The sequence below is a fragment of the Diabrotica virgifera genome, chromosome 7, assembly GCF_917563875.1.
Source record: "Diabrotica virgifera virgifera chromosome 7, PGI_DIABVI_V3a".
Taxonomy (NCBI): domain Eukaryota; kingdom Metazoa; phylum Arthropoda; class Insecta; order Coleoptera; family Chrysomelidae; genus Diabrotica; species Diabrotica virgifera.
In genome coordinates, this window is record NC_065449.1 from 230,127,591 (window position 1) to 230,149,397 (window position 21,807).

The following is a 21,807-nucleotide window of genomic DNA, read 5'->3' on the forward strand; positions in this document are numbered from 1 at the left end:
CCTAAACCTGTTTATAAATTAAGTCTATGTTGTTTCGAAGTAGCAAAATGGGTTATAACGTCATTGTAAAATTTATTATTGCTTTGGGGAGATTTTAAAAGTTTTTTTCTATTGACATTTGAAATTTGAGACAAGTTTGACATTCTCTCTTGTTTCATGGTGTTTCGACAATACGTTTTGACTCTTTTGAGACAAGAGAAATCCCGTTCATTTGAGGCAGAATTTGCCCACATTTGAGTACAATAATTTATTAATTTCGGGAACAGTTTGTTGTACCTATTGAATAGCAGTATATAAAATTATACATATTTTGTAACTTATCCCACCTTCCGAAAATATTTGGATCAGCATATAAACCTGTTAATCCATTTTTTTACTTTATTTGATTAAATAATGATGGATAATTTTTAATGAACTTGTCTAATAGATATTTTGAAAATTCTTTGGAGTAACTTTTAAATTTTGAATCGTCAAAGAGGTCAATAACTTATAACAGTGAGCAAATAATAGTTTTGCCTGGTGCAATAGTTTTAGCTTTTGCCTGGAGACCATACAATTCACCGGACATCAAGGAAGCGCCGTCATAAATTTGCCTTACCAACAAAAAATTTTAATATGTCCTTTAAAACACCAAAATATATTCTGTCTTATGGCTTCTACTCACGTCTGAAAACCTAAAAACCTCTCATAAATATTAGACGTAACGCGTATCGAAGAACAATTGATACTTGTGAATGACATGTTACCTCTATCAGTAGTTTCGTCTACTTCTACCGAAAAGCATCAAAATGTAACTACTAATTGATTCTTTCATTCTGTGCTGCTTTAGGTACGCCGCTAAATGTCTTCGAGTCAGAAAGTAAATTAGAAAATTTGTTAAACAATTTTATTTGTTTTCTATAATTAACTTGATGTAACGAATCCTCCGATTCATCCTGTCACCTAAATGGTAATTCCTAACAACTTAAAAAAATTACAATATCAATCATTAAACGACGTAAAACTACTTACTTACCTATTTCATAATTTTATCCCGGACGCGATAGCAAGGTACGTGGCTGTACGTGCTTTGCTACCGTTTGCAGATCACCGCTCGGCAGATTGGTTTCTGTCGTACTTGCCATTCAAATAGTAAGGGAAATGTATAATTGGTTGCCTATCGGCTAATATTCCATAGCTTCTCATTACAAGCAAATCTTCAATCTGGGGACGGCTTGCCGAGCCGGGCTTCATAATAAGAATTCACACAATCGCAATCGGGTGCATGGCTATAGGATCATTTTTGAAAAGTCTCTTATGCACAGCGCACAGGGATCACTTAACGTATGGGATCGATCGAATTCTTTTAAAAACAATGAATAAAATTTAGTCTGTATTACCTCACCGATATTTTTTTTATTTCACAGAAACGAATATCATCAATTCTGATTAAATTAAATATTTAAAAAAATCTATAATGTGTCCATAAATGTGTGGGTCGGCACTGCCGACCCTGACCGGCCGCCACTGTATGCCACTGGTAGCAAAATAATTTCTACCTTCATAAAACCTTTGATTTAAAACTAAAATAATTTAATAACTAATATCTAATTACCTAAAATAATTTAATAAATAATACCTAATTTTAACTTTAATCTGACGATTTAAAACTAAAATAATATACGGGCCACCCATAAAATGGGTCATTTTTAATGTCTCGAATTTCCTAAACCTGTTGTCCGATTTAAGTGATTTTTTAATATGTTATAGCTTGATTCTTTAACAATATCGCTGTAATAATATTGTTGCTAGACAGGTAAATTGTCATTGTATACCGGGTTAACCAATAAAACTGTGTTTTTTTTCTCAAAGTTCACCACACCCTGTGAAATATTGTAGCATTTATAAAATACTGAAATTAAAACCCAACTATAGCCTTCTTCTTCTTCTTTGAGTGCCTCTCCTATCGGAGATTGGATATCATTAGGGCGATTCTAATTTTATTTACTGCTGTTTTGAACAATTCGTTAGTGGTACAGCCAAACCACTCTCTCAAATTTCTCATCCAGGACATTCTTCTACGGCCTGGATTTCTTTGTCCTTGGATTTTTCCTTGCATTATATTTTGTAGGAATGTGTACTTTTGTCCCCTCATCAGGTGGCCTAAGTATTCAAGTTTTCTCTTTTTTATATTCAGTAGAACTTCTGGCTCGTTATTTATTCTGCGTATTACTTCTTCATTTGTAATTTTATCCACCCAACTTATTCTTAGTATACGGCGGTAGCACCACATCTCAAAGCTTTCAAGATTTTTAATATTCCTCTGTTTAAGAGTCCATGACTCAACACCGTAGAGCAAAGTACTGAATACATAGCATTTTAACATTCTAGTTCGTAGATGAATACTAATATCACGATTACAAAATAATTTTTTCATTTTTATAAAAGTAGACCTGGCAATTTCAATACGTCTTTTTATCTCGTGATTTTGGTCACCTGTTTCACTGATAAGGGTTCCCAAGTATTTGTATTCGTTTACTTTTTCAAGCCTATAGCCTAAGGTTTTCTTAATATTCTGTTTTTTATGTTGGATAATAAAAAAGTTAGGTACTTTAACAACCAGCCATGTTCTTCAACAATACAGGGTGTTTCAAAATAAGTGCAACAAACTTTAAGGACTAATTCTGCATGAAAAAATAATGATTGTTTGCTTGGTAAACATATGTCCGCAAATGCTTCGTTTTCGTGATACGGGATGTTGATTTTTTTCTTACGAACTAACGATTTATTTATTCCTGTAAACCGGTTGAGATATGCAAATGAAATTTGGTGGGTTTTAAGAGGTTGCAGTATAATATGAACACTCTGTATAAAACATATTTTAAGTTTAATTCTAATAAGATGTTATTAACCCTTAAGGCATTGAACAGAAAATCCAACGATATAAAAACAAAATCAGTTTATAGTTTTGTATCACATGTTTAATATGCGTTAAACTTGAACTCTAGTTGTTATTATTTAGATTGGTATAAAATATGCCGAGGAATCAGTATTGTGATAGATAGATAGGATAGTAACTACGTATGTGTAAGCCGATGCGTTATGAATCATTGTTGTTAATAGGTTTGTTCTAGCAAACAGTCAAACTATGTAGTCAGAAACCGTCAGCAAACAGTTGGTCAGTAAGAGAACATAATACAGTGACCAGTGCTATCCCCTCTACTCGCTATGGTCCGCTATTCGCTGATGGTTTCAAACCGTGTGAAACTAATGCTAGAACAAACGTATTATTTACATTTGTCCGTTACTCGTTGAATAAAGTATAATGTATTGAAGACGTATTTATTCTATTTAATTAATTTGGACCAGAAAAGCGATACAACACAGTTATTTATCTCAAAGTAGTTATTCAGCATTTTTGACATACAATTGAATCAAATGAATCAAAAACAGAATGTTAAGAAAACTTGAGGCTATAGTTGGGTTTTAATTTCAGTATTTTGTAAATGCTAAAATTTTATTGAAAAAATCCTTTGTCATAGGTATAAAAACTTTTATTAAAATCCCTTTAAGGGCTACATCACAACAGAACGTTTTCGATTTACTTACAAAATCATCATCAGTGTTATAATAAACCTAAAGATAAGTATAACCGTTTTAATGAATACAAAGTTAAAATTTAAATTTTGACTAGGGTTAAAGCAAGATGACTAAACTTACAGGTTGAATGCTAGCTAAACCACCAAAGAAATACCAAGGTGTGAACTCTTTAAATGGTATGTAGTTATATTACAAATGCATATTTGTTTAAAATTTCATAGGGTGGATATAATTAATAAAGAATTATGCCCTTAGTTAAAGTATGAACCTTCTCATCACGTGGGATGTAAATTGAGTTGTTGTCTTTACATTACGATAATTTGATGGAAACTGAATGAAAGTTAAGTGCTGTCTCTGAAAGGTGTCAAAAACAAACTGACAATGTGACATTCAGGTTTTGTATAATTTACCTAGTATTACTGCAGCCAACCCATTGTAATAAAGATTTATTAAAATTTTAAACAGTAATAACAAACATCAACAAAGTTGTGGATTTAATTACATTTACCTTAAATGCTAAAATATTCCACAGCGTGTGGTGAATTTTTAAGAAAAAAACACGGTTTGAGTGGTGCACCCGGTATACAATGGAAATTTATGTGCTTAGCAACAATATTATTACAGCGATATTGTTAAAGAATAAGGATAATAACAAGAATAATATTACATATTAAAAAATCACTTAAATCGGACAAAAGATTTGTAATTCGAGACATCAAAAATGAACAATTTTGTGGGTGGCCTGACTCGCAATGTAGTTAGGCCAAGAGAATATAAATAGGCCAAGAGAATACAACTAGGCCAAACAACGAGATGAAGAGTTTTCCGCAAAATAATTTATTATACATATACCGTAAGTACACATTGTTCTTACCTGTTGCAGAGCATTCATGCATTTAGTATAAACATGATCTCTCATCATGATCATCATTACGGGCATGGTTTCATCGACAAGAGCCAGAGGTCCATGCTTCAATTCGCCGGCCATAATACCCTCACTGTGCATGTAAGTTAATTCTTTTACTTTCTAAAATAAAAACATTTGGTGTAATTATATCGTAAAGAGTTAGTCTATTTTTAAAAACAACATAAAATTAGCAATACATATAAAGGACTAAATCGGAGAAGACCAGGGGCTAGATTCCGTGCACTGTAGATATCTACACGTCGCTTTCTAGAGATGTCAATTGTCGTGAAAATATTTGAATTTTTAGCTTTAATTGAATTATTTTTCTAGTTTTGCTAGGTTATACTTTAATTGATTCTGAAGTGACACTTAGTAAAATAAGAAAATATTTGAATTAAAACTAAAAATTCAAATATATTGACATTGATAGAAAGCGATCGGTGTTAGCGATTGTACACAGAATCCTACCCCAGGCAGGGTTCACAGAGGGAAAAGCATGCTTATAGACGGAGAGCTAGAGCCGAAAAATCATCGTCATAAGTAATATGGAGTTTTTCCTGTGAAATGTGTCAATTGTATATTGACAATTATGATCCCTTTCAGACTGACACCTCAGTGGATACAGGAAGTAGCAATAATTGATGAAAGGAGAAAGTTCGTGCAGTCATTAAAGGTTTTCACCTCCTAATTTGTTAAACCTTCATCGATTTGAATGAAAATTGGTGACTAGTTAGAGCATACCTCAAGAAACAAAAGGGATTTGGTGCCAACTTGCACTATTACCCTGGTGGTGGATACCACCCCTTCCCGGGGGTGAAAACTATTTTATTAAAGATAAAGAGGGACAAATTTTAAGTAAAATTTGTTATATCATGTTATTAAAATACATCAATACTTTTTGAGTTATTAAAGATCAAAGATTTGTCTATTTAAGATCATAATGCGTGAAGTTACGGATGATAAAAAGAACATACATATTAATTAATTGTATGTTAGTAAAATATTATTTTTATATTATTTCGATATTTAATTGAATTCTTTCTATCAATATAAACTGAATATGTCCAGAAACTGGGGGTGTCCAATAATAGGTACATTTGACATATTCGAATACATTTTTGCTAAATTTATAATATCGAAATAATATAAAAATAATATTTTACTGACATATAATTAATTAATATGTTATTTTTATCGTCCGTAACTTCACGCATGTGCTCTTAAATAGAGAAATCTTTGATCTTTAATAACTCAAAAAGTATTGATTTATTTTAATAAAATAGTTTTCACTCCCGAGAAGGGGTGGTATCCGCCCCAGGGTAAAGTGCAAATTTGCATCAAATCAGTTTTATTTCTTGAGATATGCTCTAACTAGTCACCAATTTTCATGCAAATCGATGGAGGCTTAACAAAATAGGAGGTGAAAACCTTTAATGACTACACTGACTTTTCCCTTTCATCCCTTATTGCTACTTCCTGTATCCATTGAGGTGTCAGCCTGAAAGGGGTCATAATTATCAATATACAATAGACACACTTCACATGCCAAACTCCATATTACTTATGACGATGATTTTTCGGCTCCAGACTATTAGATCACATTTACACAGTCTAACAACCAATAGAAAAAAGAATGGCCAAAAATAGATCCGTCCATCTGGCTTTTGCAGATTTTAATAAGAGCTATGACTCGATACCCAGAAACAAGCCATGAGAAGCAATGGAAGCTATCCAAGATCGACGTTCCACGAATATTAATAGAAGCAGTAAAAGTACTCTACAAAAATAACAAAGTAGATATCAAAACGGGCAAAAGAATATGCAGTCCATTTAAGAGGATAAAGGACTGCTGCAGGGCTGCTCCACACCCGCTAACCTGTTCAAAATATTCCTGGAAAAAAACCTGAAACCATGAAAAAGAAAGTGCGAAGGAATGGGTATACCATTTAGAAACGAATACCTATATAACCTAAGTTTTGCTGACGACCAAATAGTGATCGCAAAAGACCAGGAAAACCTTAGTTTTATGATGAGAAAACTGGAACAGGATACTATACTATGCAAAGAATGGGATGGAAATATGTAAATCTAAAAAAAACTGAATACTTAACAAGGGAGAATACAGAAATAAAACAGTTGGAAATAGACGAAAACAGACAAGTACAAGTACTTGGTTTTTATGATATCAAACAACAAATAGACTAGGACCAAACAAGAGACTGCATACAAAAATTAAACCCGGTACGATGGGATAAGAACATCAGTGTAAAACAAATAGAGGAATATAATATAACACCATGACAAGAAGTATCCTCACTTATGGGTGTGAAAATTGGATAATAAATAAGACAACCAAAAACAAAATAAGAACAACAGAGATGGAATACCTAAGGAGAAGCTGCAGAGTAACAGGAAGAGACAAAATAAATAACACAGAGATTAAGAAAAGAATGGGAATGAACTGAGACATAATAGACTACATGGAACAGAAGAGACTTATCTGGTACGGGCATGTCAGAAGAACGAACCAAAAACTTTGGATAAACAGAATAACAGAGTGGAGCCAGATAGGGAGAAGGCAGACCCCGAAGATCTTACAGAGATGAAGTGGACGAAGCAATGGAAAGAAGAAATTTGCAGAAGTGAAGGAATACACAGCGAATACTGTGGAAATCCTTAGTATTTATAAACAATATACTTACCAAAGCTCCCTCCAGACAAGTAGCGAAGTTAAATCCACGACCCATAATAAGCAGAGATTTCTTTTTGTACAAGTCTTCAGCGAGTCTTTTCACTTTGTCGTCCAATTTAAGTACTTCACGGATTTGACTCTGCAAATTTCTTAAGCCATCGATTATCTGAAACAGTAAAATCTTTATAAGTGCCTTCCCAAATGACGGGACCTCTAACTTGTGGCAAGTAATCTGCCCGATTTAGGCTACACCTACATTGGATCTGTATTTCTTCGATCCGACGTCGGATGAAAGAACAAACTCATGGTATTAAATGGCTGCACCTACATTGGATCCGTATTTCTCCGATCCGATATCGACCGACGTCGAACTGCTTCTCTACTATAGCTTCTCCTATAAATCGTCCGATATCGGATCGGTGAAACACGGATCCAATGTATAGCCCTAACAACACAAAACATTCCAGGAATGTACTATCAAAGTTCTATTAATGTTTGAATGTCCTGGACATTCAAGAAACATTCGGTGAACATCTGATTAAATTATTGGTGGAATGTTACCACAAGACATTCTATGAACATACTACCAATGTCCTATATTTTAAGAGAGGCCATTTACTATTCAATTTGCGTGTACCTATGTATCAGGCAATTCAAACCACGTGACTTCTGGTTGGTATGCATTGGCAGGCATACAAAAAGTTACAGAGGTTATGTTATGTTTGTAATATATATTTTTCATTGTTTATCGCATGTTTATCGTCGTATTTTGTCTATTTTGGATTCATTTGGATTTCGTTTGCTGTATTTTGTGAACTTTATAAACTTTACCACAATGCAAAGTGATTATTTAAGGAAATTATTATTGGAAACTCCAGATGTTGGACATTGTTGGAGAAACGTAGGGGAAACAATTTTTATCTACTGTTAATTTTTCCCTGATATTTATCAATATTGATGCATTTTGCAAGCAATAACATTATTTATTTTATTGTTTTAGATATTTATTGAAGCTGAAAATAATTGGGGATTTAGATCCATATACAATTCAGTCAGAATTGGATTTTACAGTAAAGTACATTCCACCAAATTAGTACCTACAAGAACATTGAGGAAATCCAGCTCCTCGATACTACTGGGTAAACTAGAAGATTGAAGAGGACAAAGCCTTTTGAACTAGTTTGAGTGATAGATGATAGTGAAAAGCAGAGCATAGTGCTTGTGTGCCTGCGTATGTTAGATTAGATAAGAGACGCTATGGGGTAAGCTCTTCATTTTAAGGAACAGTAGTAATTTAGGTTAAATTAAAATTGCTCATTGGTCAGTTATGACCAGATTGTAATTGTAATGTACAATTCAATACAATGAATCATCATCGTAGTGATGATTATGGAAAAAAATATATGATAAGATTTTGTGCAATAAAAATGTTTAAATTTATCAAGGATGTATTATTTGGTATGGCCACATATACTTCTGGTATACCGTCGGTGATGTGACAATACGTTCTATCTGCTTTTTCATGAATTTTGTAGGAGACGAAAAACCATTTTTAGGGTCATCTCCTGTTTTCACATATAAATTTTGACATGTTTTGTAGTAAATAGATAGTTGAATTTACTACAAATCATGTGAAAAAATATCATATGAAAATAGGAGGTGACTGTAAAAAAAAGTTTTTAGTCCCTCTTACAAAACTCATGAAAAAACAAATCGGAGGTATTATGTCACATCAGCGACTAGATCCAGGGAATGTATAAAAAATATACTGTGAATGTCCAAAGAACATTCGTAGACATTCATGGAATGTTCCAACAAGACATTCAAGGAATGTTTAAAATGCTGAAGAGGACTTTCCTGGGACATTTAGGGGACATTCTTGTGCTTTTGAGGACAATCCAGGAATGTTTTCAATATCCTGTGTGTACATTCTAGGAACATACATGGAATGTTTGGTGTTATTAGGGAGGGTGGCCAGAAAGTCCCTTAACATTAATGAATTGCTGTTGTACTACAGATGGAAAAGATAATAACACAATCTTGTTTGTAAGTTATTTGTTACTTATTTATTTATCTAAAACATCGATGTGCATACCTTCATTATCGCAACACAACTTAATACGACGCCATGTTCGTATGCTTATCCGTCTCAGCATGTCCGGAGTTACTGACATAAAAGCTTGGCGAACTCCGGTTCACAAGTCCTTATTTTGAAATATATCTGCGTTTTCTAATCTCCTCTTTAATGAAACCCCAAAGTGTATTGTCCGACGTTGTCAAATCTGGACTTTTTAGAGGCAGTGGAATTGGAGAACCTCGCCCAATTCATCGGTCTGAGAAGATTTCATTCAGGTGATTGCGAACACGTGCCATCTTGTTGAAAATAAACAAGGTCTTCACTTGTAAATCCTCTCGCACGTGGTCTTGCATTGTTGACCGTGCAATACCAAACTCTGCAGAGCATTTCCGCGTTGACTTCATCGGTAAACGTTCAATGCAATCCTTAATACCGGCACAAGTTTTAGCTCGAGCGCTTGGTCTTCCACTTCTTGGTGCGTCAAGAACGGTTCCCAATGAAAAAGTCTTCTTTTCCCACGACATCAAAGTTTGTCTGGATGGTGATTGTTATTCAAAACGAAACACAAGCTCATTCATAACGTCGGCCATTGTTTTATTGTTATGACGACGTTTGTGTATCCACACTGCAGCCACCAACCCTCTTCAATTCTATATTCACTTGTGTCCGCCATTACGTTTTAATAGCAACTATTGTTGTCTGCCTGCGTGACCAGACAGGTGTCCTTGACGATGCGCATGCGCCGGAACGCCAACAAACATTGGTGCGGTGTTGAAACATTATTATTTTTTTTTATTGTAAAGGGACTTTCCAGCCAACCTATAGGTGCAGCCTTACTTGGTTTCTTACTGGCTTCATGTGTATACCTACCGGCCTTTAATAACGTAACACTTACCTCTTCTCTTCTTTGTCTAAGAGATAATCTATCTTCGCTCATGACTAGTGCGAACATAACCAATGAAATAAACTGACTTGTGTATGCTTTAGTGGAAGCCACACCGATTTCGGGTCCTGCATTAATGTGGACACCGCAGTGTGATTCTCTGCAAATGGAACTACCGACAGTGTTGGTAATACCGACAATTAAGGCACCTGCAATAATAAACTACATCAGTTTTGTTGTTTGTAAGTGTAAACATTTTAAAGGGGCTTTTAATTTCTAAATTAAAAACAAATATATTTTACTACTTGAGCCTACCTGGGCTAAAACTCATTTTTGTATACAACAACGCGCGCGACTCCTCTCCTGTGCAGCTGCATGTTATGGAAATTTATCAAAAATTGTTCGAGAAAAGCCGAGAACAAACAAAAATCTTACATACCCTTCTATAGGACAATGTCCGGTCGTCACTTATAGTACAGATAGTTATCTTTGTTTCACACTCTTAAAGACAAAGAGAAACAGTGTAGCCGGTAGCTGACAGCGCTTTGCTGTTAAACTTGACGGTAGCGAAAAAACTAATATATGAGGAAATTTTTGTTAAATTTGTTTGCTGTCAAGTCTGTACCAGTGGGTTATGATGTCATTAAATCTATGACGTGCATTCCTAATAGGGCTTTTCATCGATTGTCATTTGTTTCGAGCTTCTGTCAGGTGTCACATAATATTAATATATCTACGTCATACGTCTTTGGTTTATATCATTGGCAATACCAATAACGTATGACGTAGATATATTAATATTAAATGACACATGACAGAAGCTCGAAACAAATGACTGTGAATGAAAAGCCCTATTGTTTGACTTTTAGTTTATAACTATATAATAGATTTTTATTTAAATATATTAAAAAAAAATCTTTTTTTTTTTCAATTTAGAAAGTAAAAATCCCCTTAATAGAAAATCACTCAATTAAAAACAATTTGAATTCAAAGTTCATTAAATGAAGCTATTGTCCTTTTCATGCGCATTTTTCAGTGCGTAACAAATGGTATAAAAAAAGGGTAAGTCCGTGATAATACACATTTATGACATTTATTCTAACATGACATTTTAGTTAAATCTGACAGTTGTCACATTTTATTTGCAATTTGGAATAAAAACAAATCAAATGTGTTTCTTGCATTTATATAATGGTATTTTCTTTGATTTGTATAGTCATAAATTATACAGATTATATTTGTAATATTATTACCTAATTAAAAAAAATTATTTTTTTTATTATGGCGCCATCTATCGACAACTAGAATAACTAGAATAAATGTTGTAAATGTCTGTAATCACGGACGTGCCTTTTTTTCTGTCACGCACTGTCACGCAAACTGTGACGCACTGAAAGACGATCACGAGAAAAAGAATACCTACATACCTCTTTGTTTACAGTATCTCAAGGCCATGAGTGTATCTGCCGTTTCCCCAGATTGTGAAATAAAGAAGCAAACGTCATCTCTGAACACAGGTGTGGTACGATCTAAAAAGTCACTCGCCAATTCCACCATGACGGGTAATTCAGTCAATTCTTCCAGCAACTGCCTTGTGGCGATGGCACTGTGGTAACTGGTTCCGCAACCGATCAACATTAGTCTTCTACATCTTTTTACTTCTGGAATGTAGTCTTTTATTCCACCCAGAGTTACAGTCTAAAAAAATTGGGTTAGATAGTTCAAATGCATGGAGTCAAGGTGAATGGCGTAAATATCGACAGCATCAGATACGCCGATAATACGGTGTTGAGTGCGGATTCCGACTTGGGTCTACAACGACTCATCGACAAGACCAACTCGACCTGTGAGCAATTTGGTATGAAAATAAACATTAACATTAAAAAAACAAAATTGATATCAAACCGAAAAACCCAAGACATACCTACCTCAACCTTGCACAATAAATGGGCACATTTTAGAACAGGTCAATTCATTTAAGTACCTGGGACACAGGCGTAGCCAGGTTTTAGTTTCGGAGGGGGTTCAAAAAAGTAAAACGACTAAAACTACATAAAATAACCTTTATATTCATAATAAAAATTTGAAATATGTTAATATCTTAACTTTTCGGGGAGGGTTTGAACCCCCAAAACCCCCCCCCCTGGCTACGCCCGTGACCTGGGATGTTGGATCGATAGCATAGCAGCCTATATCATAATCTAGAAATAAGATTGAAAATAGAACAGGCCAGAAAATCTTTCGAAAAATCAAAAAACTGGTTTATATTCTCGAATAAAACTCGAAATTCGACTATATTTATCAAAATGCTCCGTCTTATCGACTCTTCTCTATACAGGGTGAGGCAAATAAAGGGCCTATTAGATATATCTCGAGAACTAAAGGCAACAGAATCATGAAAATTGGAATAAAGGGGTTTTGAAGGATGATCTATTAAATGAAAATATTTTCATCTCTTTGCAACTTCCGGTTATACCGGAAGTTGCTTATAACTTCGTTTTTTTTAAATGGGACACCCTGTATATTTTTACATTTTTGGATTCTCTTTGATGTCTTCTTTCTTAAAATATCAGGTTTTGTAATATTATACAGGGTATTTTAAAAGATAATTACGTTTTTTTATTAAATTCGTAGCAAAATGAACACCCTGTAGAAATGTAGTAGTTTGACATCTAAAACTCTACTTACGTTCAAATGATTTTTAATATACTCTACTATTGTTAAGAATCATTAGTATAGCTAAATTTTTAATTTTAGTATACAGGGTTGGTCGAAACTCGGAATGAGTATTTTCTGAGTTTTCTTAAATGAGTATTTTAGTATTGTAATGAAATGATATTTTATGGTACTCTTTTATTTCTAGCATTCCCTATACCTAACTGCTTTAATTTGTGCTTAATTGTTAATCGCACCAACAATCTTAACTACGTAGGTATTTTGATAGCTAAACCATTATTGGCAATTTTAAGGACCAGTCTGGATTAATATGTATTTATTTCTGAAAAATTATTTGGGATTGAGTATTTTCACGGCCAACCTAATAAAATTTTACGTATTTTTTGTTGCAATTAATGTTTAGCTTGAATCACCAATAACTCACAAATTAAAGCAGTTAGCTATAGGGAATGGTTAAGAAATAAAAAAGTACTATAAAATATCATTTCACTACAATACAAAAATACAGGGTGTTCTATTTAAGAAAACTCAGAAAATACTCGAAAAAACTTCCGAGTTTCGACCAACCCTGTATACTAAAATTAAAAATTTAGCTATACTAATGATTCTTAACAATAGTAGAGTATATTAAAAATCATTTGAACCTAAGTAGAGTTTTAGATGTCAAACTACTACAATTCTACAGGGTGTGAATATTGCTACGATATTAATAAAAAAAACGTAATTATCTTTTAAAATACCCTGTATAATATTACAAAACCTTATATTTTAAGAAAGAAGACATCGAGGAGAATCCAAAAATGAAAAAATATACAGGGTGTCCCATTTAAAAAAACGAAGTTATAAGCAACTTCCGGTTAAGAGATGAAAATATTTTCATTTAATAGATCATCTTTCAAAACCCCTTTATTCCAATTTTCATGATTCTGTTGCCTTTAGTTCTCGAGATATTTCTAATAGGCCAGTTATCTGCCTCACCCTATACAGACGAGACATGGACCCTTAAAACATCAACCGTAAATAAATTGGAGGCCTTTGAAATGTGAATCTAACGGAGAATCCTCAAAATTTCATGGACATACAGTCGGAAAAATGAAAGAATAGCCATTAACGATCACATCAATCACATATTTTGTATTTGCTGTTCTTTTTTCATAAATAACAAACGAGAGAGATAGATTATTAATAATCTGAATAATATGTGATTGATGTGATCGTTCATGGGTATTCTTTCATTTTTCCGACTGTAGCATACCTCAAAGGAAGAAGTGCAGCATAGCTGCAGCTTTAGAATAATAGTTCTTCAAACCTAGGTCCGATGGACCTTTTTAATCTACACACTGAGAACTATCATTGACCGACCTTTCGTTAAATTTGACCGGGGCCACTTTTCCCTAAGGAGTGTTGCAGGGTCCTTTTTGTTGTTCAGAAACGCCGGATATACGCCAGCCAATGGGAGCAAGAATAGGATATTACCTCCGAATTCTATCCTACTGCATGGATTTTAATGAAATTTTGGGACTAGCCTCTACTTATCTCCTAATTCAAATTCTACCCTATGCCGATGTGTGCTTTTATCTTGGGGGTGGTTCCCGTCCCTTCTTAGGGGTGGAAAAAAATTTTTTGGTTAAAATTACCACGGAATTCGCTAGAGAACCTAATTCTAAGCAAAACTGTTCAATTTTTTTTTGAAAATTCAATACTTTTTGAGATATTCGTGGTTGAAAATTGGTCATTTTCATTGAATCATAATACCTTTTCGAACGGTTTTTTGCGAATACCTTAAAAACTATGCACCTAACTAAAAAAACTACATTAAACATTTTTGTAGATTATAAAAAAACAAAGAGACACTAGCCTTCATAAATCTTCTAGTTATAATACAAAAAGAGATATGGTAGGTAAAAATAATTTCTTTTTTGGTACATTCTCAAATTAATGTATTCAACTTGAAATAACAGAGAAACGGTCGATTTTAGGTGTATAATGGTACTAATACCGTTTGTAGTGCTTGAAAAGACCTTTAAAATGAGCTGTATGAAAAGTCTATTACATTAAAACTAAGCGAGATATGTTGCAAACAAAATTGATAACTAATGTATTTTAAGAAAAAATGAGAAGTAATTTTAACCCCCACCCACCAAAATGTAAATGCATCGTTTTCCTTCTACAATACCTTTTATTATAGTGTTATTTCTATGTTCAAAAAGTTGGACGGGTTTAAAATGAATGGTTTTAAAAAAAAAAGATCAAATTATAGAGCGCATTTTTAAATTTTCTTAAAAATCTTCCTTTTTCTCCATGTAACTTGAAAATGATAAGAGATGGAGTAATGAAAAATAAGAAGAAAATTTTTGTCTAAAAAAACCCTTCATTTTTGTGTGGTATCTTTTTTTCGTATCTGTTATCTTTTTCGAGTTACATGGAGGAAAAGGAAGATTTTTAAGAAAATTTAAAAATGCGCTCTATAATTTGATCTTATTTTTTCCAAACCCATTCATTTTAATCCAGTCAACTTTTTGAACATAGAAATAACACTATAATAAAAAGTATTGTAGAAGAAAAACGATGTATTTAAATTCTGATGGATGAGGGGTTAAATACATTTCTCATTTCTTCTTAAAATACATTAGTCATCAACTTTTTTGCAGAATATCTCGCTTAGTTTGAATGTAATCGAATTTAATATTGCTAATTTTAAAGGTCTGTTCAAGCGCTACAAAAGTTATTAGTATCATTATACACCTAAAATCGACAGTTTCTCTGTTATTTCAAGTTAAATACACCGATTTGAGCATGCAGCAAAAAAACAAACTCTTCTTACCTACCATATCCCTCTTTGTATTTTAACTAGACGATTTATGAAGGAACGAATCTCTTTGTATTTTTATAACCTACAGAAATATTTTATAGTTTTTTTGTTAGATGCATAGTTTTTAAGGTATTCGCAAAAATCCGTCCGAAAAGGTGTCATTTTTCAATGAAAATGGCCAATTTTCAACCACGAATAACTCAAAAAGTATTGAGTTTTAAAAAAATAATTATAGAACAGTTTTTGCTTAAAATTAGGTTCTCTAGCCTCTTCCGTGGCTATTTTAACCAAACATTTTTCACTCCCGAGAAGGGGTGGGAACCACCCCCAAGATAAAAGCGCACATCGGCATAGGGTAGACTTTGTTTCTGGAACTACTCCCTACTTACTGTGAAAATATTAAGTAAATCGATGTAGTAGGATGGAATTCGGAGCCAAATACCCTCATTGACTGCCCTAATAATAGTATTTTTGAACTTTTGTTTGTTGTTTTATGAGTGTCCCAAAGTATAAATAACTAAAACTATGGGAGAAGTTAAAAACGATTGGAGAAAGAGTATGGGAGAAAGAGAGAAATAACGGTCTTTTAAAGACAAGAGACATGACTCCACACTTGCTACAGCACGTTATAGTAAGTTAATGGAGAACACTAAAGTGTTATGTGTGGTCTCTATTACTATATGGCTGTGAGACCTGGACATTAAAACAGTATGACGTCAACAAACTGAATTCATTCTAAATGTGGATGTACCGCCGAATGCTAAGAACATGCTGGACCAGCAGAACTTCGAATGAAGAAGTACTGGAAATAATTAACACACATCCTCATCTGGTCAATAAAATCAAAATTAGAAAGAGGCCATATCTAGGACACAATGCGCCATAAAGAATTTGAACAGTTCCAGGTAATATTAGGGTAAGAACAGAACAAGTGGGTCGAGGTGGAGGTGTAGGTCGCGGTGGATGCTACTAGTTAAGTCGCGGTCGATGTCGATAGCACATAGCAAGGAGGTCACCTGCGCTGTCAGTCGAGCTAGAACCACTATCAAGTGAAGAGTACAGGGGAAAAACAAGGAATGTCACTTTTTCATGAATTTTGGCTTTTCTCGCCATGTGGTAGCAAAAACTGAGTACTATCGACTAGACTATCGATTTAGAACAATATCCAAAAAGATCAGTCTATATAAATTTTTTAAGAATTTGTATCCAGGCGATGGACCAGGATTGTCCGCACGCCAATGGACAAAAATAAGGAATGTTAGTAGTTTTTTGGTGCATTATTAAATTAATAAGTTAATATAGATTAATGTTACATTAAGATTATAGACTAATAATTGCTAGAATTCTGCTAAGAATCTCCTAAGTAGCTTTTAGATATCATAAGAATTAAACTTTTATTGGTGTTTATCTCAATATGTATAAAATGTGACATTCCTTGTTTTTCCACTGTACTCTTCAAGTGAAGTAGTTTAATGAAATTTGAATGACAAAAAGACTGTGCTTTTGCGATGTTGTGTCAGTCAAGTGATAATAGTGATGAAATGTCAGCTGTAAATAATCAGATCCTCCTTCATATTTCAAAAATTTACTGAATTTAATTAGTTTAGAAATTCAAAAATAAACTGAATACAAAAAAGGGATTATATAAAAAGTATCAACTCAGATAGCGCAGGTAATGACAACTTGGCTTCGAACGGATCAATCACAGGGAAGCATCCTTGTAGGCCGCGCAGTAGACATCCATGTAAAACAAACTCATTTTATTTTCAAAAGCATCGATGTAAACCTCCTGGATAGCATCGCGCTAAACCTCCATCGCTACTTACCTGCTCTGTTCGCTTCCATTCATTACAATGTGTTTGTTTTACATAGATGTCGACACCGACCGCGACCGACACCCCCACCTCCACCGCGACCCACTTGTTCTGTTCTTACCCTTAGAAGGCAAAATCGAAGGTAAAAGGGGTATAGGAAGAAAGAAAAAATCCTGGCTCCGTAACATCAGAGATTGGACCCCCACAACAGGAAATGATTTAATTAATCATCAAGCCCAGAACAGAGAGAAATTTGCCATATTGATCGCCAACCTCAATAGAGAAGGCACTTAGTAGAAGGAGGAATGGTGTCTTAATTAATTTTAATCCTGTCATTAGCTTATTGAAATTGATTTTTATTTACACTATATTTTATTTTTTAGAGACTTACCCCGTTTTCAAAGTTTACACGTCCTCTCATAGTGTTGATGACAGATTCGGGTTGTTCAAAAATTTCTTTCTGCATGAAGAAATCATAATTTCCTTTCATTATCTGTTGCAACTCCATCTTTAAAGTGGTAATTTCTCGTTTTTGTGGATCATCTCCCGCTCTTCGGATTCTGTGGATGCTAAGGGAACCGTTTTTAACAGCTGCCACATCGTCATCCTAAAAATATTTGAACATGATTAGATTTTAGCACTGTAATGAGATGAGTAGATGGATTTTTTTTGGAAGAATAGTACTAATATTAGCCTTAGACGTGGTTTCCTGCATTGCTATGCGTGGTCAATACTTTTGTATGGAACGGAGGCCTGGACACTCAACATAAAACTGATGAATAAGTTAGAAGCCTGTGAATTCTGGTTTTATAGAAAAATCTTGAAAATACCTTGGACAACCCACACCACCAACGAAAATGTTCTGTGGAGAATAGCTAACAGATAGGGAGCTGCTGAAAATCATAAAAGTCAGAAAAGTTAGCTACCTGGGACACATAATGAGAAACGAAAAATACCGCCTTGCGCAACTGATCATCCAGGGTGGGATTGAAGGAAAACGGGGTCCCGGTAGGCGCCAGATTTCATGGTTTAGAAATATCCGAGACTGGACCGGCCTTGATTCAACATCCTTGTTTACTGCCGCATTGGGCAGAGACAGATTTGCCAGTGTAGTCGCTATCCTCCACTAAAGGAGAAAGCACCACAAGAAGAAGAAGAATGAGATGAGTTTCGGGACAAAAAGACAAAATATACCTTATGGCAGTCATCAGAAAATACAAGACAACTATAAGAATAGGATTTATAGAGAGACGAAAATTTGACGAATGTTCAAACCAACAGACACATAGAAATCCGTACAAAATCAACAAAAAGATAATTTTATACAGAACTATATAGAGAAAAAGATAAGAAAGACAAAAGACAATAATCGAACAGGTAATGGATGGTAGATACCTGGGTGTGGAAATATCTAGCGACAGGCATCTGTGGCAAGAAACAAAACAGAAGGCAACGAAAGCAACGAGAATATCTGGTTTCCGGAGGGATATCGTCTGGCGGAATAAATATAAGAGCACGGAAAACAAAGTCCGCATTTATAAGACCGCATATGTGTCCATCTACTTCTGTCCCTACTGACATACGCAGATGAGGCAAGGGCCGAGTCAACAAAGACCAAACAAATAATGAGAACAGCAGAGATGAAAACTTTAAGATCCATAAGAGGTATCACACTCAAAGATAGGATACGAAACGAAGACACATTTCAAGACGTAGTGAGATGGACAAGAGCACGACGACGCATGTGGAGAGACCACGTAGATCGGATGGACCATGAACGTATAGCGAAATGGGCGAAGACACACAAGCCCAACACCAAGAGACCCATAGGAAGACCCAAAAAACGATGGTATTAGAGCTGGAGCTCCGGATCGCAGCCGAGACTGTAACAGAAGAAACAGAACATAGCCGTATTAAAAGAAGAAGAAGAAGAAGAAGAAGAAGAAAAGAAAGTTGAGAAAAGTCCAGATTGTGGGTTCAGAGGACATCCTAGAAATCACAAATGAAGAAGTCTCAAAGTCATTAAATCAAATGAAAAACAATAAACAGGTGATGACCAAATCGTTATTGAGGCAGTTAAACCAGGAGGAAAGACAGTATTAAAAGCATTGACACAATTATATAACTCATGTCTTACAAAAGAAGTTACACCGTCTTAATGGAATAAAGTTTTTATAGTAGTCATGCACAAAAAGGAAGATATAACTAGAATTTAGAACCATAGACCTATTAGCTCGTTACCTCACATTTATAAATTGTTTAAAAAGATAATAACTAATAGGTTGACATCAAAACTAGATTTCTATCAATCTTGTGAGCAAGCATGATTTAGAGCGGGATACGGAACAAATGATCATTTGCAAACCATCAAGTGGTTCTTTCAGTCATGTTGGGTACAATTGTACCCATTAATTTGAATGCATATATAATTCTACAGGAATCTGTAACTTAAACCAATTTAAAGAAATTTATATTCTATAAGCACTATACTTCTGCGTTTTGTACCCAGATAGCGCATGGATCGTTCTATTCTAAAAGAAAATTAATGTTTAAAAGCAAGATGGCGGCAATTGCATTGTTGGTAAGAGGTAAGTGCACTTGTTTCTTGAAATATAAGTTTGGATAAAAGTCAATCGCGGTTTATATTTCAGTGCAATGTTGAAAGTAATGTTACTTCTTACTAATTGTGAATGTATTTTATTGAAATTTTACTTTTTCAAATAGAGAAGTGTACCTCAAATTCGATGGGCACAATTTTACCCAAAATGACTAAGTGTTATTTTTATTTTCAGAGCTCCCAAAAAAATATTTAACGGAGAAGGACATGCTAGAAGAGCTAGAAAAACTGTCCGACAGAAGGATGTGTTAGTGATGACAGTGCTTGCGAAGAAGACATACAAGAAGACAGAGAATTGGACAAATGATAGATGATGTCTCAGAAAATCAAAATGAAGGGGAGGATGACGAAGAGGATAATGAGGAAGAAATGGAGAATGATAATGAACAGGGCGACAACGATTATAACTATGATAACTTCATTATTCTGAAAAAGATTTTTTTACTGAGGTGCAATTTGATAATATGGAACATTTTCCAGAGTACCCACACTGAACCTTCAAGGTGCAAAACCCTGATTGTACAGGAAAATCAAGATGGAAATGCCAGAGGGGCAATGTCCATTTGTGCCTTCAAAAGGAAAGAAATTGCCTTCTTATGTTTCATATGCGCTAGGTTTTTAGATTTGTTAGGGACTTTTGGGTAAAAATGAACCCATAATAATTTTTTTATCTATACATGCTATATTTTTACAAATGGCAAAAAAGTGTTATAGGAACTGTTTTACGTACATTTTAGGCAAAAAATATTTTTTCGTTTGCTAAAAAAATGGCACTGAGAGGGTTAATAATTGAAAAAAACCACTGAATTTAATAGACCTCTGTTACAGTGGGAAAAATGAAAGAATACCCATGAACGAATATATAAAACACGCTGTATTTTCCTGTCACCGTGTCATACACAAAATTGGCCAGCGCAAGTACATGTAATAATTATTATTACATGTACTTGCGCTGGGCAATTTTTTTTGTGACACGGTGACAGGAAAATACAGCGTGTTTTATATGTTCGTTCATGGGTATTCTTTCATTTTTCCGACTGTACTTGTCTTTGTCGACTTTGAAAACGAAAAATATTGTGATAGTTTTGTATACTCACTTCAAAATAAATCACCCTGTTGGTATGCTCAATAATTGCGGAAGCATCTGAAGCAAAGAAATATTCGACTTGTTTGTCTTCAAGAGGTTCGAATTCGGATGTTGACCCTGTTCTTGGTAACGTAGGGTATTCTCCTCGTCCATGAGGCCTGAATTCTAAAAATCAAGTCAACAAAGTGGTTATAATCTCAGTAGAAAATGATTGACAGCTGATACCCTCCATTTGTAAGCACATCTTAGAATTTAAACAAGAATTTGGTGTAAATTGTTACAACGTGTATGTATATATAATATGTTTGTTTGCAGAGTAATCTCTATATAATTGACGTCAAAGTAAAAAGTACTGAATAAATAAAAAAATTTAAAAACTCTTTTTAGTTTGTCTGCAATGTAATAACTGTCAATTATTTATGTAAGGATTTATTTATATTTTATCCAAGCAGCCAGCAAATATTTTGTCAAGAGTTTTTTGAAAAAATCAAAAAACTGCTTTTTTATTCTCGAATAAAATTCGAAATTCGACTACGTTTATCAAAATGCTTGGGTTGACTCTTCTCTATTCAGTTGAGACATGGACCATTAAAACATAAACCGTAAATAAACTGGGGGCATTTGAAATGTGAATCGACCGGAGAATCCTCAAAATTGCATGGA

At 34.2% G+C, this 21,807-nt stretch overlaps 1 protein-coding gene across 6 annotated transcripts in view; it reads right to left on the minus strand.

Annotated features, from left to right (window-relative positions):
• LOC114344106 (glutamine--fructose-6-phosphate aminotransferase [isomerizing] 2) overlaps positions 1 to 21,807 on the minus strand; it is a 165,525-nt gene that overhangs the window by 9,642 nt on the left and 134,076 nt on the right. For all 6 annotated transcript variants that reach the window (XR_007699160.1, XM_050655390.1, XM_050655386.1 and 3 more), the window contains 6 exons: positions 21,155 to 21,309; positions 17,832 to 18,047; positions 11,566 to 11,836; positions 10,151 to 10,347; positions 7,189 to 7,344; positions 4,454 to 4,606 (listed from right to left, as the gene is read on the minus strand). Coding sequence is in view for 5 of the 6 variants with exons in the window: in XM_050655390.1 (XP_050511347.1) it covers positions 4,454 to 4,606; positions 7,189 to 7,344; positions 10,151 to 10,347; positions 11,566 to 11,836; positions 17,832 to 18,047; positions 21,155 to 21,309 (1,148 nt within the window). In the remaining variant the exon portion in view is untranslated. The remainder of the gene's footprint in view (positions 1 to 4,453; positions 4,607 to 7,188; positions 7,345 to 10,150; positions 10,348 to 11,565; positions 11,837 to 17,831; positions 18,048 to 21,154; positions 21,310 to 21,807) is intronic.